Source organism: Grampus griseus (genome assembly GCF_964374135.1).
Source record: "Grampus griseus genome assembly, chromosome: 2".
Lineage (NCBI taxonomy): Eukaryota > Metazoa > Chordata > Mammalia > Artiodactyla > Delphinidae > Grampus > Grampus griseus.
In genome coordinates, this window is record NC_139018.1 from 74,513,449 (window position 1) to 74,530,874 (window position 17,426).

At 43.9% G+C, this 17,426-nt stretch overlaps 1 protein-coding gene across 3 annotated transcripts; it reads left to right on the forward strand.

Moving 5' to 3' along the window:
• Positions 1–966: 966 nt before the first annotated feature.
• Positions 967–8,789, forward strand: HAUS4 (HAUS augmin like complex subunit 4). Of its 3 annotated transcripts, none has more exons than XM_082648112.1 (10): positions 967–1,127; positions 2,800–2,884; positions 4,353–4,495; positions 4,586–4,717; positions 5,058–5,192; positions 6,342–6,438; positions 7,329–7,474; positions 7,618–7,748; positions 8,110–8,178; positions 8,323–8,789. In XM_082648112.1, the coding sequence occupies exons 2-10, from the start codon at positions 2,830–2,832 to the stop codon at positions 8,504–8,506; spliced, it is 1,092 nt and encodes a 363-aa protein (XP_082504238.1). In that variant the 5' UTR covers positions 967–1,127; positions 2,800–2,829; the 3' UTR covers positions 8,507–8,789. The 3 variants fall into 3 exon arrangements, with proteins under 3 accessions (XP_082504238.1, XP_082504239.1, XP_082504240.1); XM_082648113.1 differs by lacking the exon at positions 967–1,127 and adding an exon at positions 2,190–2,299; XM_082648114.1 differs by lacking the exon at positions 967–1,127 and having other exon boundaries at positions 2,852–2,883; positions 4,327–4,495.
• Positions 8,790–17,426: the final 8,637 nt, after the last annotated feature.

Consider the following 17,426-nt stretch of genomic DNA (forward strand, 5'->3'; position numbering starts at 1 on the left):
GGTAGTCCTTACCTTCTACATAGGTTGAAGAGAAGGTGGATCTGGGGGGCAAATGTAAGACATCCAGCTCACTGGTCTAGGGGTGGGCAGGTGACCCAACCTGGCAATAAGACATATGGGAAAGTCTGCTGGGTGCTCCTGGGAAAGATTTTCTTCCTTGACTGTTACAGGAAGAAGGCTCTTCCCCTTCCATCTTGCTTGGGATGCTGTTGAGAGGATGTACTCCTTGAACTTCTGAAGCCACCTTTTGACCATGAGGGGATTGCGAAGAGAACTGTAAACAACCTTGATACCAGGGAGCTACTAAGAAGCCTTAGGACCCCCAGCTCCAGACTTCTGGTTAAGCAAACAATAAATGTCCACATAGTCTAAAAAAGGAAGACAGGGGTTTTAGTGAAGGATGAGAGGTAAAGGAGAGGGCAGAGGAGGAGCCTGGGGGAGGAAATTGGGTGGGAAGCCCATCCAAGGGGCAGGGCTGGCAGCGCCAGTGGGCGGCAGGTCTGGGAAGGTTCAGCGGGCCCTTGGGTCAGGTTTACACTCTGCAGGCCGCGACCTTGAGCAAGCCACATAACCTCTTTGCGCTTTAGTCTTCCTCTCTGCAAAATGGGTATGATAGTGACTTCCTCGTAGGACACTCTAAGAACTAAACGGGGCGGGGCAAGGGAAGTAAAACTCTTGGCATAGTCTGACTCATTGTGGGCCCTCAGTAGAAGCCGGCAATTATTACCGTCTTCTCAACGTTTGCCCTCAACATGGGGGAAGGTACCCAGGAGAAATGGTAAAGAAGTCTGCCTACGACGTCTCCCTTTCCCAGCCCGGATTCCGAACACCCAGTCTTCCGGCCGTTGGGGTCTAAGGGCGCGAGCGAGGCGGGGGGCGGAGCCTGCGTTCCCGCCTCGAGCGGGGCCCCGCCCCCTACCACTGCCTCCCGTGAGCTTTCGGCCTTTTCCCCTCCCCCGACCTCCCCGCGCGGTCCTCCCGGGCCTAGTTTCCCGCAGCCCCTGAACCCGGCCCGAGGGAGAGGTTCCGGAGCCCGGGCGCGGCCGGGGGCCGGGTGTTGCCGCCGGCCTGCCCGCCCCAGCCCCCTCAGCACTGCCTCGGGAGCTTCAGCTGCCCACGCTGTGCAGGTTTGCTCCGGAGGGTCGGCGGGCGGCGCTGCGGGGAAGAGGAGCGCTGGGAGGGTTAAGTCGGCCAGTCCCCGGTATCCGGTCGCCGAGATCGCCCTCGGCCTTGGGAATCCTTGACTGCCCAGGCGGAAGGAAAGTAGGCGCTGGAGAGCCCGCGCCGCATTTTGATTCATCTCGGGCTCTGTAAGGGTCACATCTTGTGAAAATACCTGTAAAATCAATTTAACGTTCAGTGCAGCGTGTAAAGACAGATCTAAGAATTTAAAAGACGCCTGAGTCAGAACATTTAAATGCTTCGGTCCTTGTATCACCGTTTAGACACGTCCGAGTGCAAAGGGTGGAGAATCGAGCCTGATTGCTGCCACCGTTCACGCCCTGTAGCACTTTAAAAGGGTAGAGGAAAGCACCCTAAAAAACCCCAAGTGGGCACTTCCCCTAGGGAGGGAAGAACAGCTGACTTTTTTTGAAATTAGGGTTGGTCCTCATTTCCGTGGGCGAAGTTTCCCTGCAAAATTTATTTTCAGGCTTAGATCCGTGATAAACAGAATGCTAAAACACTAAGTAGTGGCTTTTGTTGACAAGTCGATTGTGTTATTAATTCTTAATGTCTCATCCAAGGCAGGAATCGTTATCTCAGTTTTGCAGGTGGGAAAAAGTTTGGCACAAAAAATCAATTCCCTTAAATTCGCACAGAAGCAACGGCTGAGCCGCAAATTAAGTCTTAGCATTCTGATACCTCAGCTACGGTCCCCCTCTAGACCATGTTACAACACAAATGAGTAGTTACTTTGATGTTACTCATAAAACCAGGGAGTAAACCAAATGTTCTGTGAACATGAAGTGTTAAATCATAGTAACCTATGTCTGTTCTGCTTTGGGAGGCTCAGCTTCCCTTTGGAGTTTGATACTTTGCAGAGAGGAGGGGGTGGAGCAAAGAAAGAAAAAAATGGGAAGTCATGTCAAGGGAAAAATTTTGTCTCCACAGAGTCCAAACTGTGCCCATCTTTACTGCCCTTTTGTGTTGATGTCATTCTTTTCAGTGTACTCCGTGTTCTGGCAAAACACCGACGGCTCACGTCGTCCTCCCGGCCTCAGACGCATTAATACACCTTTGAGTTCCTCTTCTGGCCCTGACCTCCCTGTCAGTCTTCTTGTCATGCTCTTTCCTCCAGGTGCTCTTTACTAATGCTGTTATGTGAAAACCAGTTGTTTTTGTTCAAGTGTGGAATGATTCGTCAGTCCAGAAGGATGTTTCTAGAGTTAATGATCAAAAACTACCAACAGATCTCAGATGAAAGGACAAGTTAAAGAAGCACAAGAAACTATTGTGGAATTTGATAGCTGGCTTATTTGACTGGAGAAAAAAGCAGACCTGGATTTTTTTCCCCCTTTTCCCAGTTCACTCATAACTGGAAAGCAGCAGCTCAGTTTTAACCTTAGACATAATGGTGGGGGGAGGGGGCCATCCTCCTGTTTAGACTAGTGAATTGGAAAGTTTTCTTTCCCAAGGAGGCTCCTTTTCAGACAGGACCCAGGATGTGTGACATAGTCCCCGCCCTGTAAGAGGTGTTTCTCCTCCCCAGCTTGTAGATGACAGAAATTTGAACCCAAGGTAGTTGTCTCTCTGGAGCAGCCAAGCCAGTTTATTTATCTTTTTGTTTCTTTCACTCAGTTGGACAGATAAGAATCACAAGAAAAGCAGATGGCATCCGGGGATTTCTGCTCATCTGGAGAAGGGATGGAAATACTCCAACAAGGTAAGTGTAGCCATTTGAAAGAGGATTGAGGACTTATCCAGAGAGGTCTTATCTAGGGTCTTGTCGTCTATAATAAAAAGGGGGAATTCCCTGGTGGTCCAGTGGTTAGGATTCGGCGCTTTCACTGCCATGGCCTGGGTTCATCCCCTGGTTGGGGAACTGAGATGCCATGCGACGTTGCCAAAAAAAATAAAAAAAGGATTTATAATGTTCACCAGTATGGTTTCTCGCGCAAAAGCCTAACTTTCTAGAGAAACTAGAATACTTGAAGATTCTTAAACACTCTCTTATTGGCAGATTATACTGACTCCTGTTCGGTATCTGCTAGTGCAGTAGACTAAAATTTCAAGATGCTCCCACGCTGAGTTAGCAAGCATATCCTGAAGATGAGCGTGGCCAGTGAACTTTTGAAAGCTACCTTCCTACCTGTGTCTTGAATTTTCTCATATCTTGTCCTCCAAAATCTCAGATCCTTCCATATCTTGAATTCTTTGCATATCTCAAATCCTTTCTTGAATCCTTCAAAAACTTGAATCTTCTGTATTTTGACCATTTCCATAGTGATCTTTCAATGCGTTTGGGGGAAAAAAAAGAGAGATTTCTTATTCTCTAAAAGGACTCTGGTATGATGGTCCAAAGAATGAAAATGTAAGTGTTTGGTGAGTGGGAGTAAAACATAAGACCTCAGCAGAAAGCACGTGGGAAAAGAGATGGAAAAAAAGCCCTTTGAGCATATGGAATAAACAGTGGATCCTGACTTCTTGCACTTTTTCTCACGCATGTGCTGTTCTGCATCCATATGGGTTACTCAGTCTATTTACAATAAGGAGAATTTGGTTAGTTAAATTTTTTATTTACTGTTAAGAATATACCTTCTCTCAGTCTTGCTTATGCGACTAGAGATCCCATACAACGAGGGAACTTTACACGTGGTTTTTTTTTTTTCCTTAAGAGCTCTAGGTATTCTGTGTGAATGAGGCATTTTAGGTACTGTGGTATACCAAAGAGTCCCTTATTCTTGATTCTCTTTGTCTAATATTTTCCAACTGCATTTCCATTTTCTAAGATCTTAGTTTTTTTAAGACTCATTGCCTAATTCTTGATTAATGTCCTTGTATATAATATAAATGCTTGTTACTTTGAGTATTGCCTCTAGTTTATTTGTGGATTTTTTTCTTTCTTTCTTTCTCTTTTGGCCACGCCACGGGGCTTGTGGGATCTTAGTTCCTTGACCAGGGATTGAACCCCGGGCCCTCGGCAGTGAAAGCACAAGGTCCTTACCACTGGACCGCCAGGGAATTCCCTGTTTTTTGATTTTCTTAAAATTTTCATTCGATTTAGAAAACTTCCCTACCAAAAACCTGGGGTTTTTTGGAAGTGAGTATTAAGCTAAGAGTTATGCTCAGTTATATAAATTGAGTCCATACTGTCTTTGCTTTTTGGTCCCTATGGGGGACATCCCTTTAAGTGTGCAGCAAACAGCTTCCTCCTTGTAACCTGAGTGAAGAGGACCTATTACAGAACCCACACTTCAGCAAACTGCTGCTGAGTCTCTCACAACACATGGACGAGAGTGGCTTAAGCCTCACACTGGCAAAGGAGCAGGCTCAGGTAAGGGCCCTGGGAGAAGGGCTAATAGGGAGGAAGGAAATATCTTCTGAGAAAGAGGGGTTCCTACCTGGGATTTTTTTGGTTTTCTAGGCGTGGAAGGAAGTTCGATTGCATAAGACAACGTGGTTAAGGTCTGAAATTTTACAGAGAGTCATTCAAGAGCTGCTTGTGGATTACTATGTGAAGACACAAGACAGAAATTTAACTTCTGAGGACAAAAAGGTGAGGCAGGAGAGATGAAGTAGGCATTGGTACCAGCTGTAGGAATGACGAGGCCAGCTATGGCTTCAACTGATTCTATGATCTGGGGGAAATAGGAGCTTTGGGTAGTGGTTATCAAGAAGGAAAGGGACTGTGGTTATGGGGAAGAGGTGGATGTGTTGTCAGGGTTTTGAAAAGAAAGATTGACAGGAGAAAGTACTGGCAGCTGGGAAGTCATCCGAAGGGGATGACACGTTTGAGGACTTTGAAGATGTGTGAAAAACTGGTTTGTGAGGATGGAGGAGATGGAGTGGGAGAAGTTTTATAGTAACTTCTTTTTGTTTTTTATTCTCTCTCTCAGTTTCATGAGACCCTTGAACAGCGGCTGCTCGTGACTGAGCTGACACAGCTCTTAGGTCCCAGCCAGGAGAGGGAGGTGCCCCCACTGCTTGGGCTGGAGAAGGTGGACCTTCTGGAGCTCATGCCACCCTCAGAGGTTGGCGGGGGGCAGATATTGGGACCAAAGAAGGGAAATGGGTTAATTTCTCCCATATATTTAAACATTTTTTGGTTAAGCTTTATTGTTTCTATAAAAATGAAACATGTTCGTGGTGGTCAAGCTCAAGTAAGTAAGAAAGACATTACAAGGAAGAAAGTAAAAGCTGAAATACTAAATCTAGAAATAAATGCAGTATTATTATATACAGCTTGACATAAATAGTATTATACCTTCTATACCTGTATAGAGAGTATAATCTGTTCTCACAATATATTTTGGACTTTTTTCAAGTATATGATTATTTTAAGGTATATATATTACTTTTCAAATAACTGTAAATAAGATGATACCTCCTAAAGCACTCTTTTTTTTTTTTAATTGAAGTGTAGTTGATTTACAATATTGTGTTAGTTTCAGGTGTACAGCAAAGTGATTCAGTTATATGTATATTTATATCTATTCTTTTTCAGATTCTTTTCCCTTATAGGTTATTATAAAATATTGAGTAGAGTTCCCTGTGCTATACAGTAGGCCCTTGTTGGTTATCTATTTTATATATAGTAGTGTGTGTATTGTTAATCCCACCCTCCTAATTTATCCCTCTCACCTTCCTCAGGCACTCTCAGCAGTGTCCAGGCACATAGTTAGTGCTCAGAGTCCTTATTGTATCATCAGTTTAAATTACAGATAGGATTCCATTGTATGGATGTAGCATAATTTGCTTAACCTTATTGATGGATATTAATTTAAGGTTATTTCCACATTTTTGCTGGTAGAAACCACACTGATAGGAACATGGTAGTTCATACATGTCTTTGTATGATTATTTTCCGAGTGTTAGTGCTTGAATTGGGATCACCAGGTCACAGGCTACACACATTGAACACACTGGTACGTATTGCCAAACTGCTCTCCAGAGAAGAGCTCCCAGTGCACCTAGGTCCCCACATTTTCATCAACATGGGATCTTGACAGTCATTGTATTCTTTGCTAATTTGATGGGTTAAAAATTAATCTCCCTGATGTCTCTTGATGCATTTTCTTTGGTTATCATTGAGATTGTTAGTCATCACATATTCATTCACTGGATCTTTCTAGTTCCAACAGTCTGTCCACATCTCACTTTTTTCACTTCTGTGGCTGTAGGATTTTATGTGGATGAGAGCCCGGCTCCTGCTTGAAGTGGAGGAGCAGCTCAAGAAGAAATGTTTCACTCTGCTCTGCTACCACAATCCCAGTTCAGGTGCGTGCTGGCTGTGTTCTGTTCATGGCTGGCCTTCAGGGCTCCTGGTCTTCTCTTTTGAGAATAATGTGTTTGAATTTTAGCTTTGGGACAGAAGCTGAGAAGCGTTGGAAATGTTTACTTGTTTGTTTCCTTGCTGGTAGAATAAAAGCAAGAAATTTTGTACAGACTTCTTTTATTCAGCAAAGTGGCAGCATCCTCTTGCTGCAGGGAAGCATGGTTCGTTCTTAAGAGAATCAGAATGAAATAGGGAGTAAAATTCAGGTTAATAGAAGTTGACCTTATCTTTATTTCTATGATTTAAGAGTTAAGGGCCAGGGCTTCCCTGGTGGCGCAGTGGTTAAGAATCCACCTGCCAATGCAGGGGACACGGGTTTGAGCCCTGGTCCGGGAAGGTCCCACGTGCCGTGGAGCAAGTAAGCCCACGCGCCACAACTACCGAGCCTGTACTCTAGAACCCGTGCACCACAACTGCTGAAGCCCGTGCATCTAGAGCCCGTGCTCCGCAACAGGAGAAGCCACCAGAATGAGAAGCCCGCACACTGCAATGAAGAGTAGCCCCCGCTCAGTGCAACTAGAGAAAGCCCACGAACAGCAACGAAGACCCAATGCAGCCAAAAATAATAAATAAATAAAATAAATAAATAAATAAAAAAGACCCAACACAGCCATAAATAAATAAATTATTTTTACAAAAAGATTAATAAAAAAGAATTAAGGGCCAAATCTGGAAAGTAAGAGAACTGGGCTGTTTTTACCAGGCCATCAGAAGAAAACCTGGAGGAAGACAGAATCTGTAGGGTTAGATATCGGATAGGGGCACTGAAACATGGCCTTCAAAGGGCAGGAGCAATTAGGGTTTTCCTATCCAGCGCTCTGTCTCTGCCCAGATTCAGACAGTGAAACCCTGAAGGCAGCAAAGGTATGGAACCTCGCAGAGGTCCTGGTGGGTGAGAAGCAGCAGTGCCAGGATGCCAAGAGCCAGCAGAAGGAGCAGATGGTGCTCCTGGAGAAGAAGAGTGCCACCTACTCCCAGGTTTGGCAGGGCGGTGGGATGGCCTCCTTTCTTTTTTACCCTGACCCCAGGGGCCCCTCTGGGGAAGCCAGGGATTTCTGATCTGCTTTCTTTTCTACCCTCTTTCATGGCCGCCCTCTTGCTCCTGCCTCCCGGGTGCTCAGGTGCTTCTTCGCTGCCTGGCCTTGCTGCAGAGGCTTCTTCAGGAGCACCGGCTGAAGACTCAGTCTGAGCTGGACCGTATCAATGCCCAGTACCTGGAGGTCAAGTGCAGCGCCATGATCCTTAAGCTGCGGTGAGCTGTGAGCGCCGCGGATCTGAGGGACTCCATCTCATACACCACCCACTCCAACCCTCGCCCTCATCTCTTTCGTCTCCATTGCGCCTGGCACCCTGTGGGTGTTCAGTAAATGTCACATAGCAGTATTAGCCTTTGGATTACTCTAAAGCTGTCAACATTCTTGGGTCTTTTATTTTAAAGCCCTCTGAAGTAGGTGGTTTACTGTGAGCTAAATTGCTCGGGAATTTGGAATGACCTTGTTTATCCTGTCACTGCTCAACACAGGACCTTGACCATTGGCAGGTCCTGGATCCCATTCCTAAGTCTACTGCTGTTAGGGATCCTCAGCTTGACATTTCTTTCTTCCCTCGGTCAGGATGGAAGAGCTCAAGATTTTGTCTGACACTTACACTGATGAGAAAGTGGAAGTTCATCGTCTCATTAGGTGAGAACTCCCAAGAGCCTGACGCAGCTATTCAGAGCTGGTCCCCATACCCTCCAGACTCATTCATTTTAGTGCCTTCTCATTCTCGTGTAGTTTCTGAGGAACCAGATCCTTATATTGTATCTTCTGTGCCTGGGCTTTTAGGGACCGTTTGGAGGGGGCCATTCACCTACAAGAGCAGGACATGGAGAAGTCCCGACAGGTCCTGAACGCCTATGAGGTCCTCGGGGAGGAGTTTGACAGGCTGGTGAAAGAGTACACCCAACTCAAGCAGGCAACTGAGAACAAGCGCTGGGCCCTCCAGGAGTTCAACAAGGCCTGCTGCTGAGTGTGGGTGGGGCCAGGAGGCTCAGCTTCTGCATAGGGGCTGCCTCCTCCTCTTCCTGCTGGAAGGGCCACCTCCACCTGAGCCCACCTTCACTCAAGGGAGCGTGGGGACACTTGCTCAAAACACTGCAGTCCTTTAGGCACCCTCCTGGTTTTTCTTCCTTGTTTACAATGAGAGTCTCTTCTAGCAAATGTAACAGATTTGTATAATTTTCTATACAGCTATTTGTCAGTGTCAGCCCTGTATCATACTTGATTATCTCCTGAATAAAGTGATAATGTTATATCTGAGGATTTTAGTCATTTTCCTTTGGGCAAAGGTAAAAAAAGAATATCAAAGGCTATATGGAAAAAAAAAAAAAAGGCTATACGGATAAGGAGGGAAACTGAGTGGATCCAAATAGAGATGGATCCGTAATGCTTACTCAAAGTGAGGGAGGTTGAAGGGCCATCCCACCCACGTGGAGTCTTTCTTTCTTTTTATTTATTTATTTATTTATTTTTGGCTGTGTTGGGTCTTCGTTGCTGTGCTCAGTCTTTCTCTAGTTGCGGTGAGCGGGGTTCTCATTGCGGTGGCTTCTCGTGGAGCACGGGCTCTAGGCACGCGGGCTTCAGTAGTTGTAGCACGTGGGCTCAGTAGTTGTGGCTCACGGGCTCTAGATCGCAGGCTCAGTAGTTGTGGCACGTGGGCTTCGTTGCTCTGCAGCATGCGGTATCTTCCCAGACCAGGGCTTGAACTGGTGCCCCCTGCATTGGCAGGTGGATTCTTAACCACTGCGCCACCAGGGAAGTCCCATGTGGAGCCTTAGAGGCTTTGTTCTTAGCAGAAGTGGATTAAAACTGGTCTTGCTCTTGAAGAACTATAGTCTCCAGAGGAGTGCTAGATGCTCAGATGGATAGGGAACTATTCTGTCACTGTGGCTCTCAGTGGGGCGGGTATGATAAAGTAGCAGGGCATCCAGCTCGGTTACAGGAAAGGACACAAGGCATTTGTGTTCCCGCTTCCCTCTGGTGTGGTTTGAGGGTTACTTCTTTCTCTGAGAGCAGAGGGTGGGAGGAGATCACCCTGAGGAACCAAGTTCACGGTCTATTTAGCTTAGAAAAAGGCAGGGCCCTGGCTGGTGTCAAAGTCAGGGACTGCAAACAAGCACAAGACCGACACCCTTATTTAGAAGGGCCTACCCAGCTTCTCAAACCACTTTCCAGGGAGACTGTGTCAAGGTGCTCTTTTGCTAAGATCAAATAATGATGGTTTTGGATTGATTCGTAGGAAAAATTAAGGTCTTTGACTCAACTTTAAATTTTTCTGTAAATAGTGCTTACTTCCGTTTATCTATAAGCAAGTGCTGGCCCACACAAAATGAACAAGAGCAATTAGATTGTATGGTCAGGCCACTCAAGACGGCTGTTCTCTTGCTCTTTGTACATCCCCTGCTTGACCAGTCCCCGCTTCACCTGCACCCTACTCATGTGAACGTGCTTGCCCCCAGCCCCAGCTAGTGATCATTCTAATCCTTAGGCCAGAACGGCTCCACCTGCTAGTTTATTTAAGGGAAACATCTGCCCTCCTGACGGTTGCTAACCTGAGGGGCTGTGAGGCATGTGCCTAGCTGCTGGTTTTCCTCGTAGCTGATGAGCCAGCCTGACTTAAATTCCCCCTATAAATGGTAGCCCCCTTCTCCCCCAAGTGGTGAAGATTGCTGCCATGTCCTGCCTGCTCTCTGCCATCAGCAGGGGTTGGGGGCTGTTGCTCCAGGACCCTTTTGCTGTGGACATGTAAGATTCCCTGTCCAATAAGACAGTGATGTCTCTGTCACTGACTCTGGGCTATTTCTTAGGTCTCAAGGCTGGGCAGCTACAAGGCTTGCAGGCCTGCGGGGTCAGCCCAACATAGATCAATGTAAAAACTCAGAAACAGTCAATATTGCTTAGTTATACTATAATTTTTAACCTAACATTTTTGGGGGAATGTTTTCAAACCTACAGAAAAGTTGAAAGAATGGTATGACAAGCACCAGGATACGTTTTTTTTTTCCTTCAATTTTAAAATTATAGTTGATTTACAGCATCGTGTTAGTTTCAGGTGTATAGCAAAGTGATTCAGTTTTATATATATATATATATATATATATGTATGTATTCTTTTTCAGATTCTTTTCCATTATAGGTTATTTCAAGATATTGAATATAGTTCCCTGCACTATACAGTAGTTCCTTGTTGTTTATCTATTTTACATATATAGTGGTGTGTATCTGTTAATCCCAAACCCCTAATTTATCCCTCCCTCCCTCCCCATTTCCCTTTGGTAACCATAAGACTGTTTTCTATGTGAGTCTGTCTCTGTTTTATGAATAAGTTCATTTGTATAATTTTTTTAGATTCCACATATAAGTGATATCATATGATATTTGTATTTCTCTTTCCGACTTACTTAGTACGATAATCTCTAGGTCCATCCATGTTGCTGCAAATGGCATTATTTCATTCTTTTTTATGGCTGAGTAGTATTCCATTGTATATATATACCACACCTTCTTTATCCATTCTTCTGTCAATGGATAAAGGACATTTAGGTTGCTTCCACGTCTTGGCTATTATAAATAGTGTTGCAATGAACATTGGGGTGCATGTATCTTTTCTAATTAAAGTTTTCATCTTTTCCGGTTATATGCCCAGGAATGGGATTGCTGGATCATATGGTAACTCTATTTTTAGTTTTTTAAGGAACCTCCATACTGTCCTCCAGTGGCTGTACCAATTTACATTCCCACCAACAGTGTATGAGGGTTCCCTTTTCTTTACAAAGAGTGTTCAGTGCACCTGAAGAGAGCACTACGGTGCTGTGTCTTGGTCCTTTCCTTCTTCACACTGACTGGAGATGGAAGGTCCGCAGTAGTAAATTTCTCTATTGTGGAGATGAGAAGGGGCCTTGGAGGGCAAGCAGAGGGGTTGAGCGAGAGCTGAGGGTTAGCATCTTGGACCTCAGCTGCCCTCTCCTCCTCACATTTTTCAGAAAAGATTTGCCTTTACTGTCTGTCATTCATTCTATCACACTCCTCTCTCTCTTCACTTACCTTTTACCACATCTGATCAAGAACCAAGTCTTGCTGGGAATTCCCTGGCAGTCCAATGGTTAGGAGTTGGCACTTTCACTGCCAGGCCAGGGTTCCCGATCCCTGGTCAGGGAACTAAGATCCCTGCAAGCCCCACAGCCCGGCCGAAAAAAAAAAAAAGAACCAGTCTTGTTGATTCTTCCTCCATAATGAGAGGCAAAATATATCACCTCCAGAACTTGGAATAGGATCGCTCTCTGGAAGGAAACTAGGGCGTTCTCAGACAAGCAAAATCTGTCTCCTCCAGGCTTTCAAGGAGGGGTGAATATCCAGGTCTCAAGGGAGTGACCTTGCCTTCATTCTCCCTCAGCCACCACAAAAAGGCGAACCCAGCGCCCCCTGGAGGGCCCCTCACCCCATAAAAAGTCTCTCCACAATACCCATCCTAAAGGATCTGGACTAGGCTTGTTTTTTTGTTTTTTTTTGGTTTTTTTATGTTTATTTATTTGTTTGGTTGTACCAGGTCTTAGTTGTGGAAAGCGAGATCCTTAGTTGTGGCATACAAACTCTTAGTTGTGGCATGCATGTGGGATCTAGTTCCCTGATCAGGACCTGGGCCCCCTGCATTGGGAGCACAGAGTCTTATCTACTGCACCACCAGGGAAGTCCCTGGTCTAGGTTTTGTTAAGTGAGGTCTCCTTATACCTTGAGATAGTGAAAATATAGGCGTCAACTCATCATGAACGAGGTTAGCAATCTGTAGAAAGAATTTTCCCTAAAAGATAGTTATATTCAAGTGGCTGAGGTCCAGCCAAAGTGGCTAAGTAAGGCCTGGTCTCAGAAAAATACAACTGAAATGTAGAAAGACCTAAATGTACTAAGCCTGGCTGAAGAAAGACTGTGTAACCAAACGTAAATGATTAGCCCAGAGTTTAGAAAAGGGTTAAAGAACAAGATCAGGGCTCTCCAGAGGCTCTGGACCCACCCAGCTGGAGCCAGGCCCTGAAGCAGAAGACCTCCCCAATGTCCTGCCACCTTGTGAGACCAGTCAGCATGGCCAATGGGCATCCTTCCCCTGCCACTGCCCCACCTTACTCAGGTCCTCATTTTGGGTCCCTGCAAATTGTCCTAACTGCCCCTCCTCTCATCTTATACACCACTGCCAGGCCAATTTTTATGATTCTGACTTGTTTTTCCCAGGTAGTTTGTAATTTTCACTTCACGTCATTTCTCTGTTCAAAACATGTCAGGTGTCCCCACTGCATACCAAACACAGTCCACATGGCTTAGCTGGGAATTCAAGCCCTCACAGTGCAGCTCGACTTTCCAACCTTTTCCCAACACGCACACCTTCTACTCACCCTAAGCCACCCCCCAGTGGGCTTACTCACCCTTTCATGCTTTCCTGTGCTTGTTATGGTTCTATCCACCTGGCAAGAACTCTTCTGCTCATAAAATCCTATCATCTTGGAGGCCCGCCTCAAGTTCTGCTTCCCCATGATCATTCCAGCTAGAAAAGGTCTCACTGTCATTTAATACCCACAGCACTTTGTTACAACTTCTTTAAGGTGCCTGTCATGCAGGCCTTGAATTTCATTACCCCACTGGGCAGTGTGTTTAACCCTATCTACAACATCAGAGGCTCCTGGAGGGCAGCTGGTTGTAAAACAGGTGTTCTCAGTCTTTCCGGTCTCAGGACTCCTTTACTTGCCACTATTTTTAAGGACGCCAAAGAGATTTTGTTTATGTAAGTTTTATCTATAGATATTTCTCATATTAAAAATTAAAAGTGAGAGACTATCATTGGCCTTTTCCGGAAGGATATCAGAAAAAAAATTACTTGGTTTTATTGAGCATGGTTGTTTCTTGAATATAATCCTTTGCCGAGATGGAGTCAGGTAGTATCCGAGCTCTAGTTAGTCACAACTGCTTTGATATTTAAATATGATCTTGATTAGATCTCAATTTTATAAACGCAGAACTTAATCCCTAGTGGCAAACGTAGAACCAAAAGAGCTTCTTTTTTTTTTTTTGCGGTACGCGGGTCTCTCACTGCTGTGGCCTCTCCCGTTGCGGAGCACAGGCTCCGGATGCGCAGGCTCAGCGGCCATGGCTCACGGGCCTAGCCGCTCCGCGGCATGTGGGATCTTCCCGGACCGGGGCACGAACCCGTGTCCCCTGCATCGGCAGGCGGACTCTCAACCACTGCGCCACCAGGGAAGCCCCCAAAAGAACTTTTTTTAAAAAATAATTTTTTTATTGACGTATAGTTTATTTACAATGTCGTGTTAGTTTCAGGTGTACAGCACAGTGATTCAATTATACATATATATATATACACACACACATATATATACACATATATATATTCTTTTTCAGATTATTTTCCCCTATAGGTTATTACAGAATATTGAGTATATTTCCCTGTGCTATACAGTAGGTCCTTGTTGGTTATCTATTTTATTTATAGTTGTGTGTATATGTTAATCCCAAACTCCTAATTTATCCCCTCTCCCTTTCCCCTTTGGTAACCATAAGTTTGTTTACTACGTCTGTGGGTCTATTTCTGTTTTTTAAATAAGTTCATTTGTATCTTTCTTTTTTTTTTAGATTCCACATATAAGCGATATTATATATTTGTCTTTCCAAAAGAGTTTTATGTACATGTCACAGGGAAGGAGGCAGCAAATGAGTAAGGCTTAAATGATTTTCTAATATTCCTTGATATTTGATTGTCCTCTTCCTACTACAGATAAAACGCCACTGAGTGATATCAAGTATATGAATTACAAGCCTATGTCTTAAGAATGGGAACTTTCTATTCAGAAAAAATTGAAGATAATTGCTGGAAGTTTACTTGAACATCATTTTAAAAATTATTTTAAAGACTGAAGAAACTAATACAATATAGAATGGTCTTAGTTGTCATTGTTAGAGAAAAGCAAAGAAAAAAAATCCAAGTAATTTAAATTTGACTTTGAAATGTGATTTGATATTTACATATTGAGATGATGTGTCTGATATCCCAGACATTCACAATATTTAATAAACTAAATATTTTCCCAGTCAAAAAGGTTTTAAAAAGTGAGAACATTTAAAAATATTTATTAATTCATTAAACATAATAAGCCCATTGCATGTCAACATAAATAATACATTTTAATTAAAAAACTGTGTTTTCCAAAACAAAAAAAACTTATGGGGCTTCCCTGGTGGTGCAGTGGTTAAGAATCCTCCTGCCAATGCAGGGGACATGGGTTTGAGCCCTAGTCCGGGAAGATCCCACATACCGCAGAGCAACTAAGCCCATGCGCCACAACTACTGAGCCTGCGCTCTAGAGCCCGCAAGCCACAACTACTGAGCCCGCGTGCCACAACTACTGAAACCCACGTGCCTAGAGCCCATGCTCCGCAACAAGAGAAGCCACCACGATGAGAAGCCCGCGCACTGCAACAAAGAGCAGCCCCCGTTCGCCGCAACGAGAGAAAACCCATGCGCAGCAACAAAGACCCAATGCAGCCAAAAATAAATTAATTTAAAAAAAAAACAAAAAAAAACCCCACAAACTTATGAGAAGAGTGATATTGTTTTATATTTTTGCAAATCTCCTTGGTATCTGGCTTAATAGAAGGCAGCTGGATTCTCATATCTGCTTTCTGTTATGATATGTGGCTTTGGCTGAATAAAGAAAATCTGGCCTCACGCAGACACGTAGGAGATCCTCATGCACCTCCTAAAAAGGACTCAGGGAGCCCCCAAGGTCCTTGGACCACGTTTGGGGAAACGCTATTGCAAAAGAAAAAGCAATGGGTTGGGAATCAGAAGAACTGGATTCTTATTCTGGCTCTACTATTTAGTTGAAGCACAACTTTGTTCAAGACACTGAACCTCAGTTTTCTCGTATACAAAATAGATATATTAATAAGTCCTACCTCACAAGATTATGTCCTGAGCATTAGGACAAGATTATGTCCTGAGGTGAGATAATATATTTAAAGTACCTGGCCTGTGGTAGAGCTTAATAAATATTACTCTGCCCACAGAAAGACAAATACTGTATGATCTCACTTATATGTGAAATCTAAAAGACAAACTCATAGGAAAAGAGATCATACTTGTGGTTACCATAGGTGGAAAGTGGGGGAAGGGGTAATTGGAGGAAGGTGATCAAGAGGTACGAACTTCCAGTTATAAGATAAATAAGTCCTAGGGATGTACTGTACAACATGGTGCCTATAGTTAACACTGCTGTATGATGTGTAGGAAAGTTGTTAAGAGAGCAAATCCTAAGAGTTCTCATCCCAAGGAGAAACATTTTTTTCTTTCTTTTCCTTTTTATTGTAACTATATAAGAAGATAGATGTTAGCCAAACCTGTTGTAAACATTTCACAATATATGTAAATCAAACCATCATGCTGTACACCTTAAACTTATACAGTGATGTATGTCAATTATTTCTCGATAAAACTAGAAAAAAACCAAAAACAAACAACAAACCCAAAAATATTAGTCTGCCTAGGAGGACTGTTACGTTATTGCTAGGAGTGAGAGTGACTGCTGAAGATCGGACAGCTACAGGGGCCTAGAGGGCGGGGGTGGGGGGGGTGGGGGGGGGCTTGGCTAGGTCTTCAAAAGAAAGAAGAATGGAAACAAGCAGAAAGACCAAGGAGAGATCACAGGTTTTAGATACATTGTAAAGATGTTTCCCACATAGTATAAACATGCTTATAGAAAACTTGGAAAATACATTTTCCCCCGGCACATATTAAAGTCATTCTGCACGTACGATTTGTAATCTGTGTCATTTAATGGCGTATCATGAACATTTCTCCATGTTTATTAAATTTTCTCTGACAACATTGATTTTAATGGCTGCTTAAGGTTTCCTTGCATGGATGATTTATTTGACCATACCCCTATAGGATATCCAACTTGTTTTACATTTTTTGTAATCATAAAAAAAATACTACACTAGACATTTCTCTTAATGAATCTTTGTCCTAGTTTGTGAACATTGTCTAGGATAGCTTTCTAGAAGTAAAACTATAGATGATGTGTCTTAAGGTTAAGATCAAAGGTTCTGGAGTCAGTTGACCTAGGTTTGTACCCCATCTAAACCCCTTCTTAGGGGGGCAAGTCACTTAACCTCTCTAAGACTTAATTCCTTCACCCATAGATGGATAACATTTCCTTCCTCACTGGGTTCATGTGAAGATTCAGAGTTCCTGTGAATGTAAAGTGCTTTTCATAGAACCTGACACAAAATAAGGGCTCAATAAATGTTAGCTCTTATTACTATCATAAATGCATTCAGGGGACTTCCCTGCCAGTCCAGTGCTTAAGACTTCACCTTCTAATTCTGGGGGTGTGGGTTCAATCCCTGGTCGGGGAGCTAAGATCCCACATGCTTCGTGGCCAAAAAACCAAAACATAAAACAGAAATATTGTAACAAATTCGATAAAGACTTTAAAAATGGTCCACATTAAAAAAATCTTTTAAAAAATTGCATTCATATATTTAATCATGCATGTATACACATACAACTGGCCTGTTTCTGGGCTATTGGTTTTGTCTTTCTTTTTTTAATTTATTTTATTTTATTTTTATTTATTTATTTATTTTGCGTTGGGTCTTCGCTGCTGCATGCGGGCTTTCTCTAGGTTGCGTCAAGCGGGGGCTACTCCCTGTTGAGGTGCGCAGGCTTCTCGTTACAGTGGCTTCTCTTGTTGTGGAGCGCGGGCTTAAGTAGCTGTGGCACATGGGCTCAATAGTTGTGGCTCGCGGGCTTAGTTGCTCAGCGGCATGTGGGATCTTCCCAGACCAGGGCTCGAACCCGTGTTCCCTACATTGGCAGGAGTATTCTC

What these genes read in the sequence shown, in the direction of transcription:
- HAUS4 (XM_082648112.1), top strand. Translation starts at nt 2,830, where the DNA reads ATGGCATCCGGGGATTTCTGCTCATCTGGAGAAGGGATGGAAATACTC. An exon ending in TGGCAAAGGAGCAGGCTCAG is followed by an intron (nt 4,496 to 4,585) that starts GTAAGGGCCCTG and finishes TTGGTTTTCTAG; the next exon opens with GCGTGGAAGGAAGTTCGATT. An exon ending in AGCTCATGCCACCCTCAGAG is followed by an intron (nt 5,193 to 6,341) that starts GTTGGCGGGGGG and finishes CTGTGGCTGTAG; the next exon opens with GATTTTATGTGGATGAGAGC.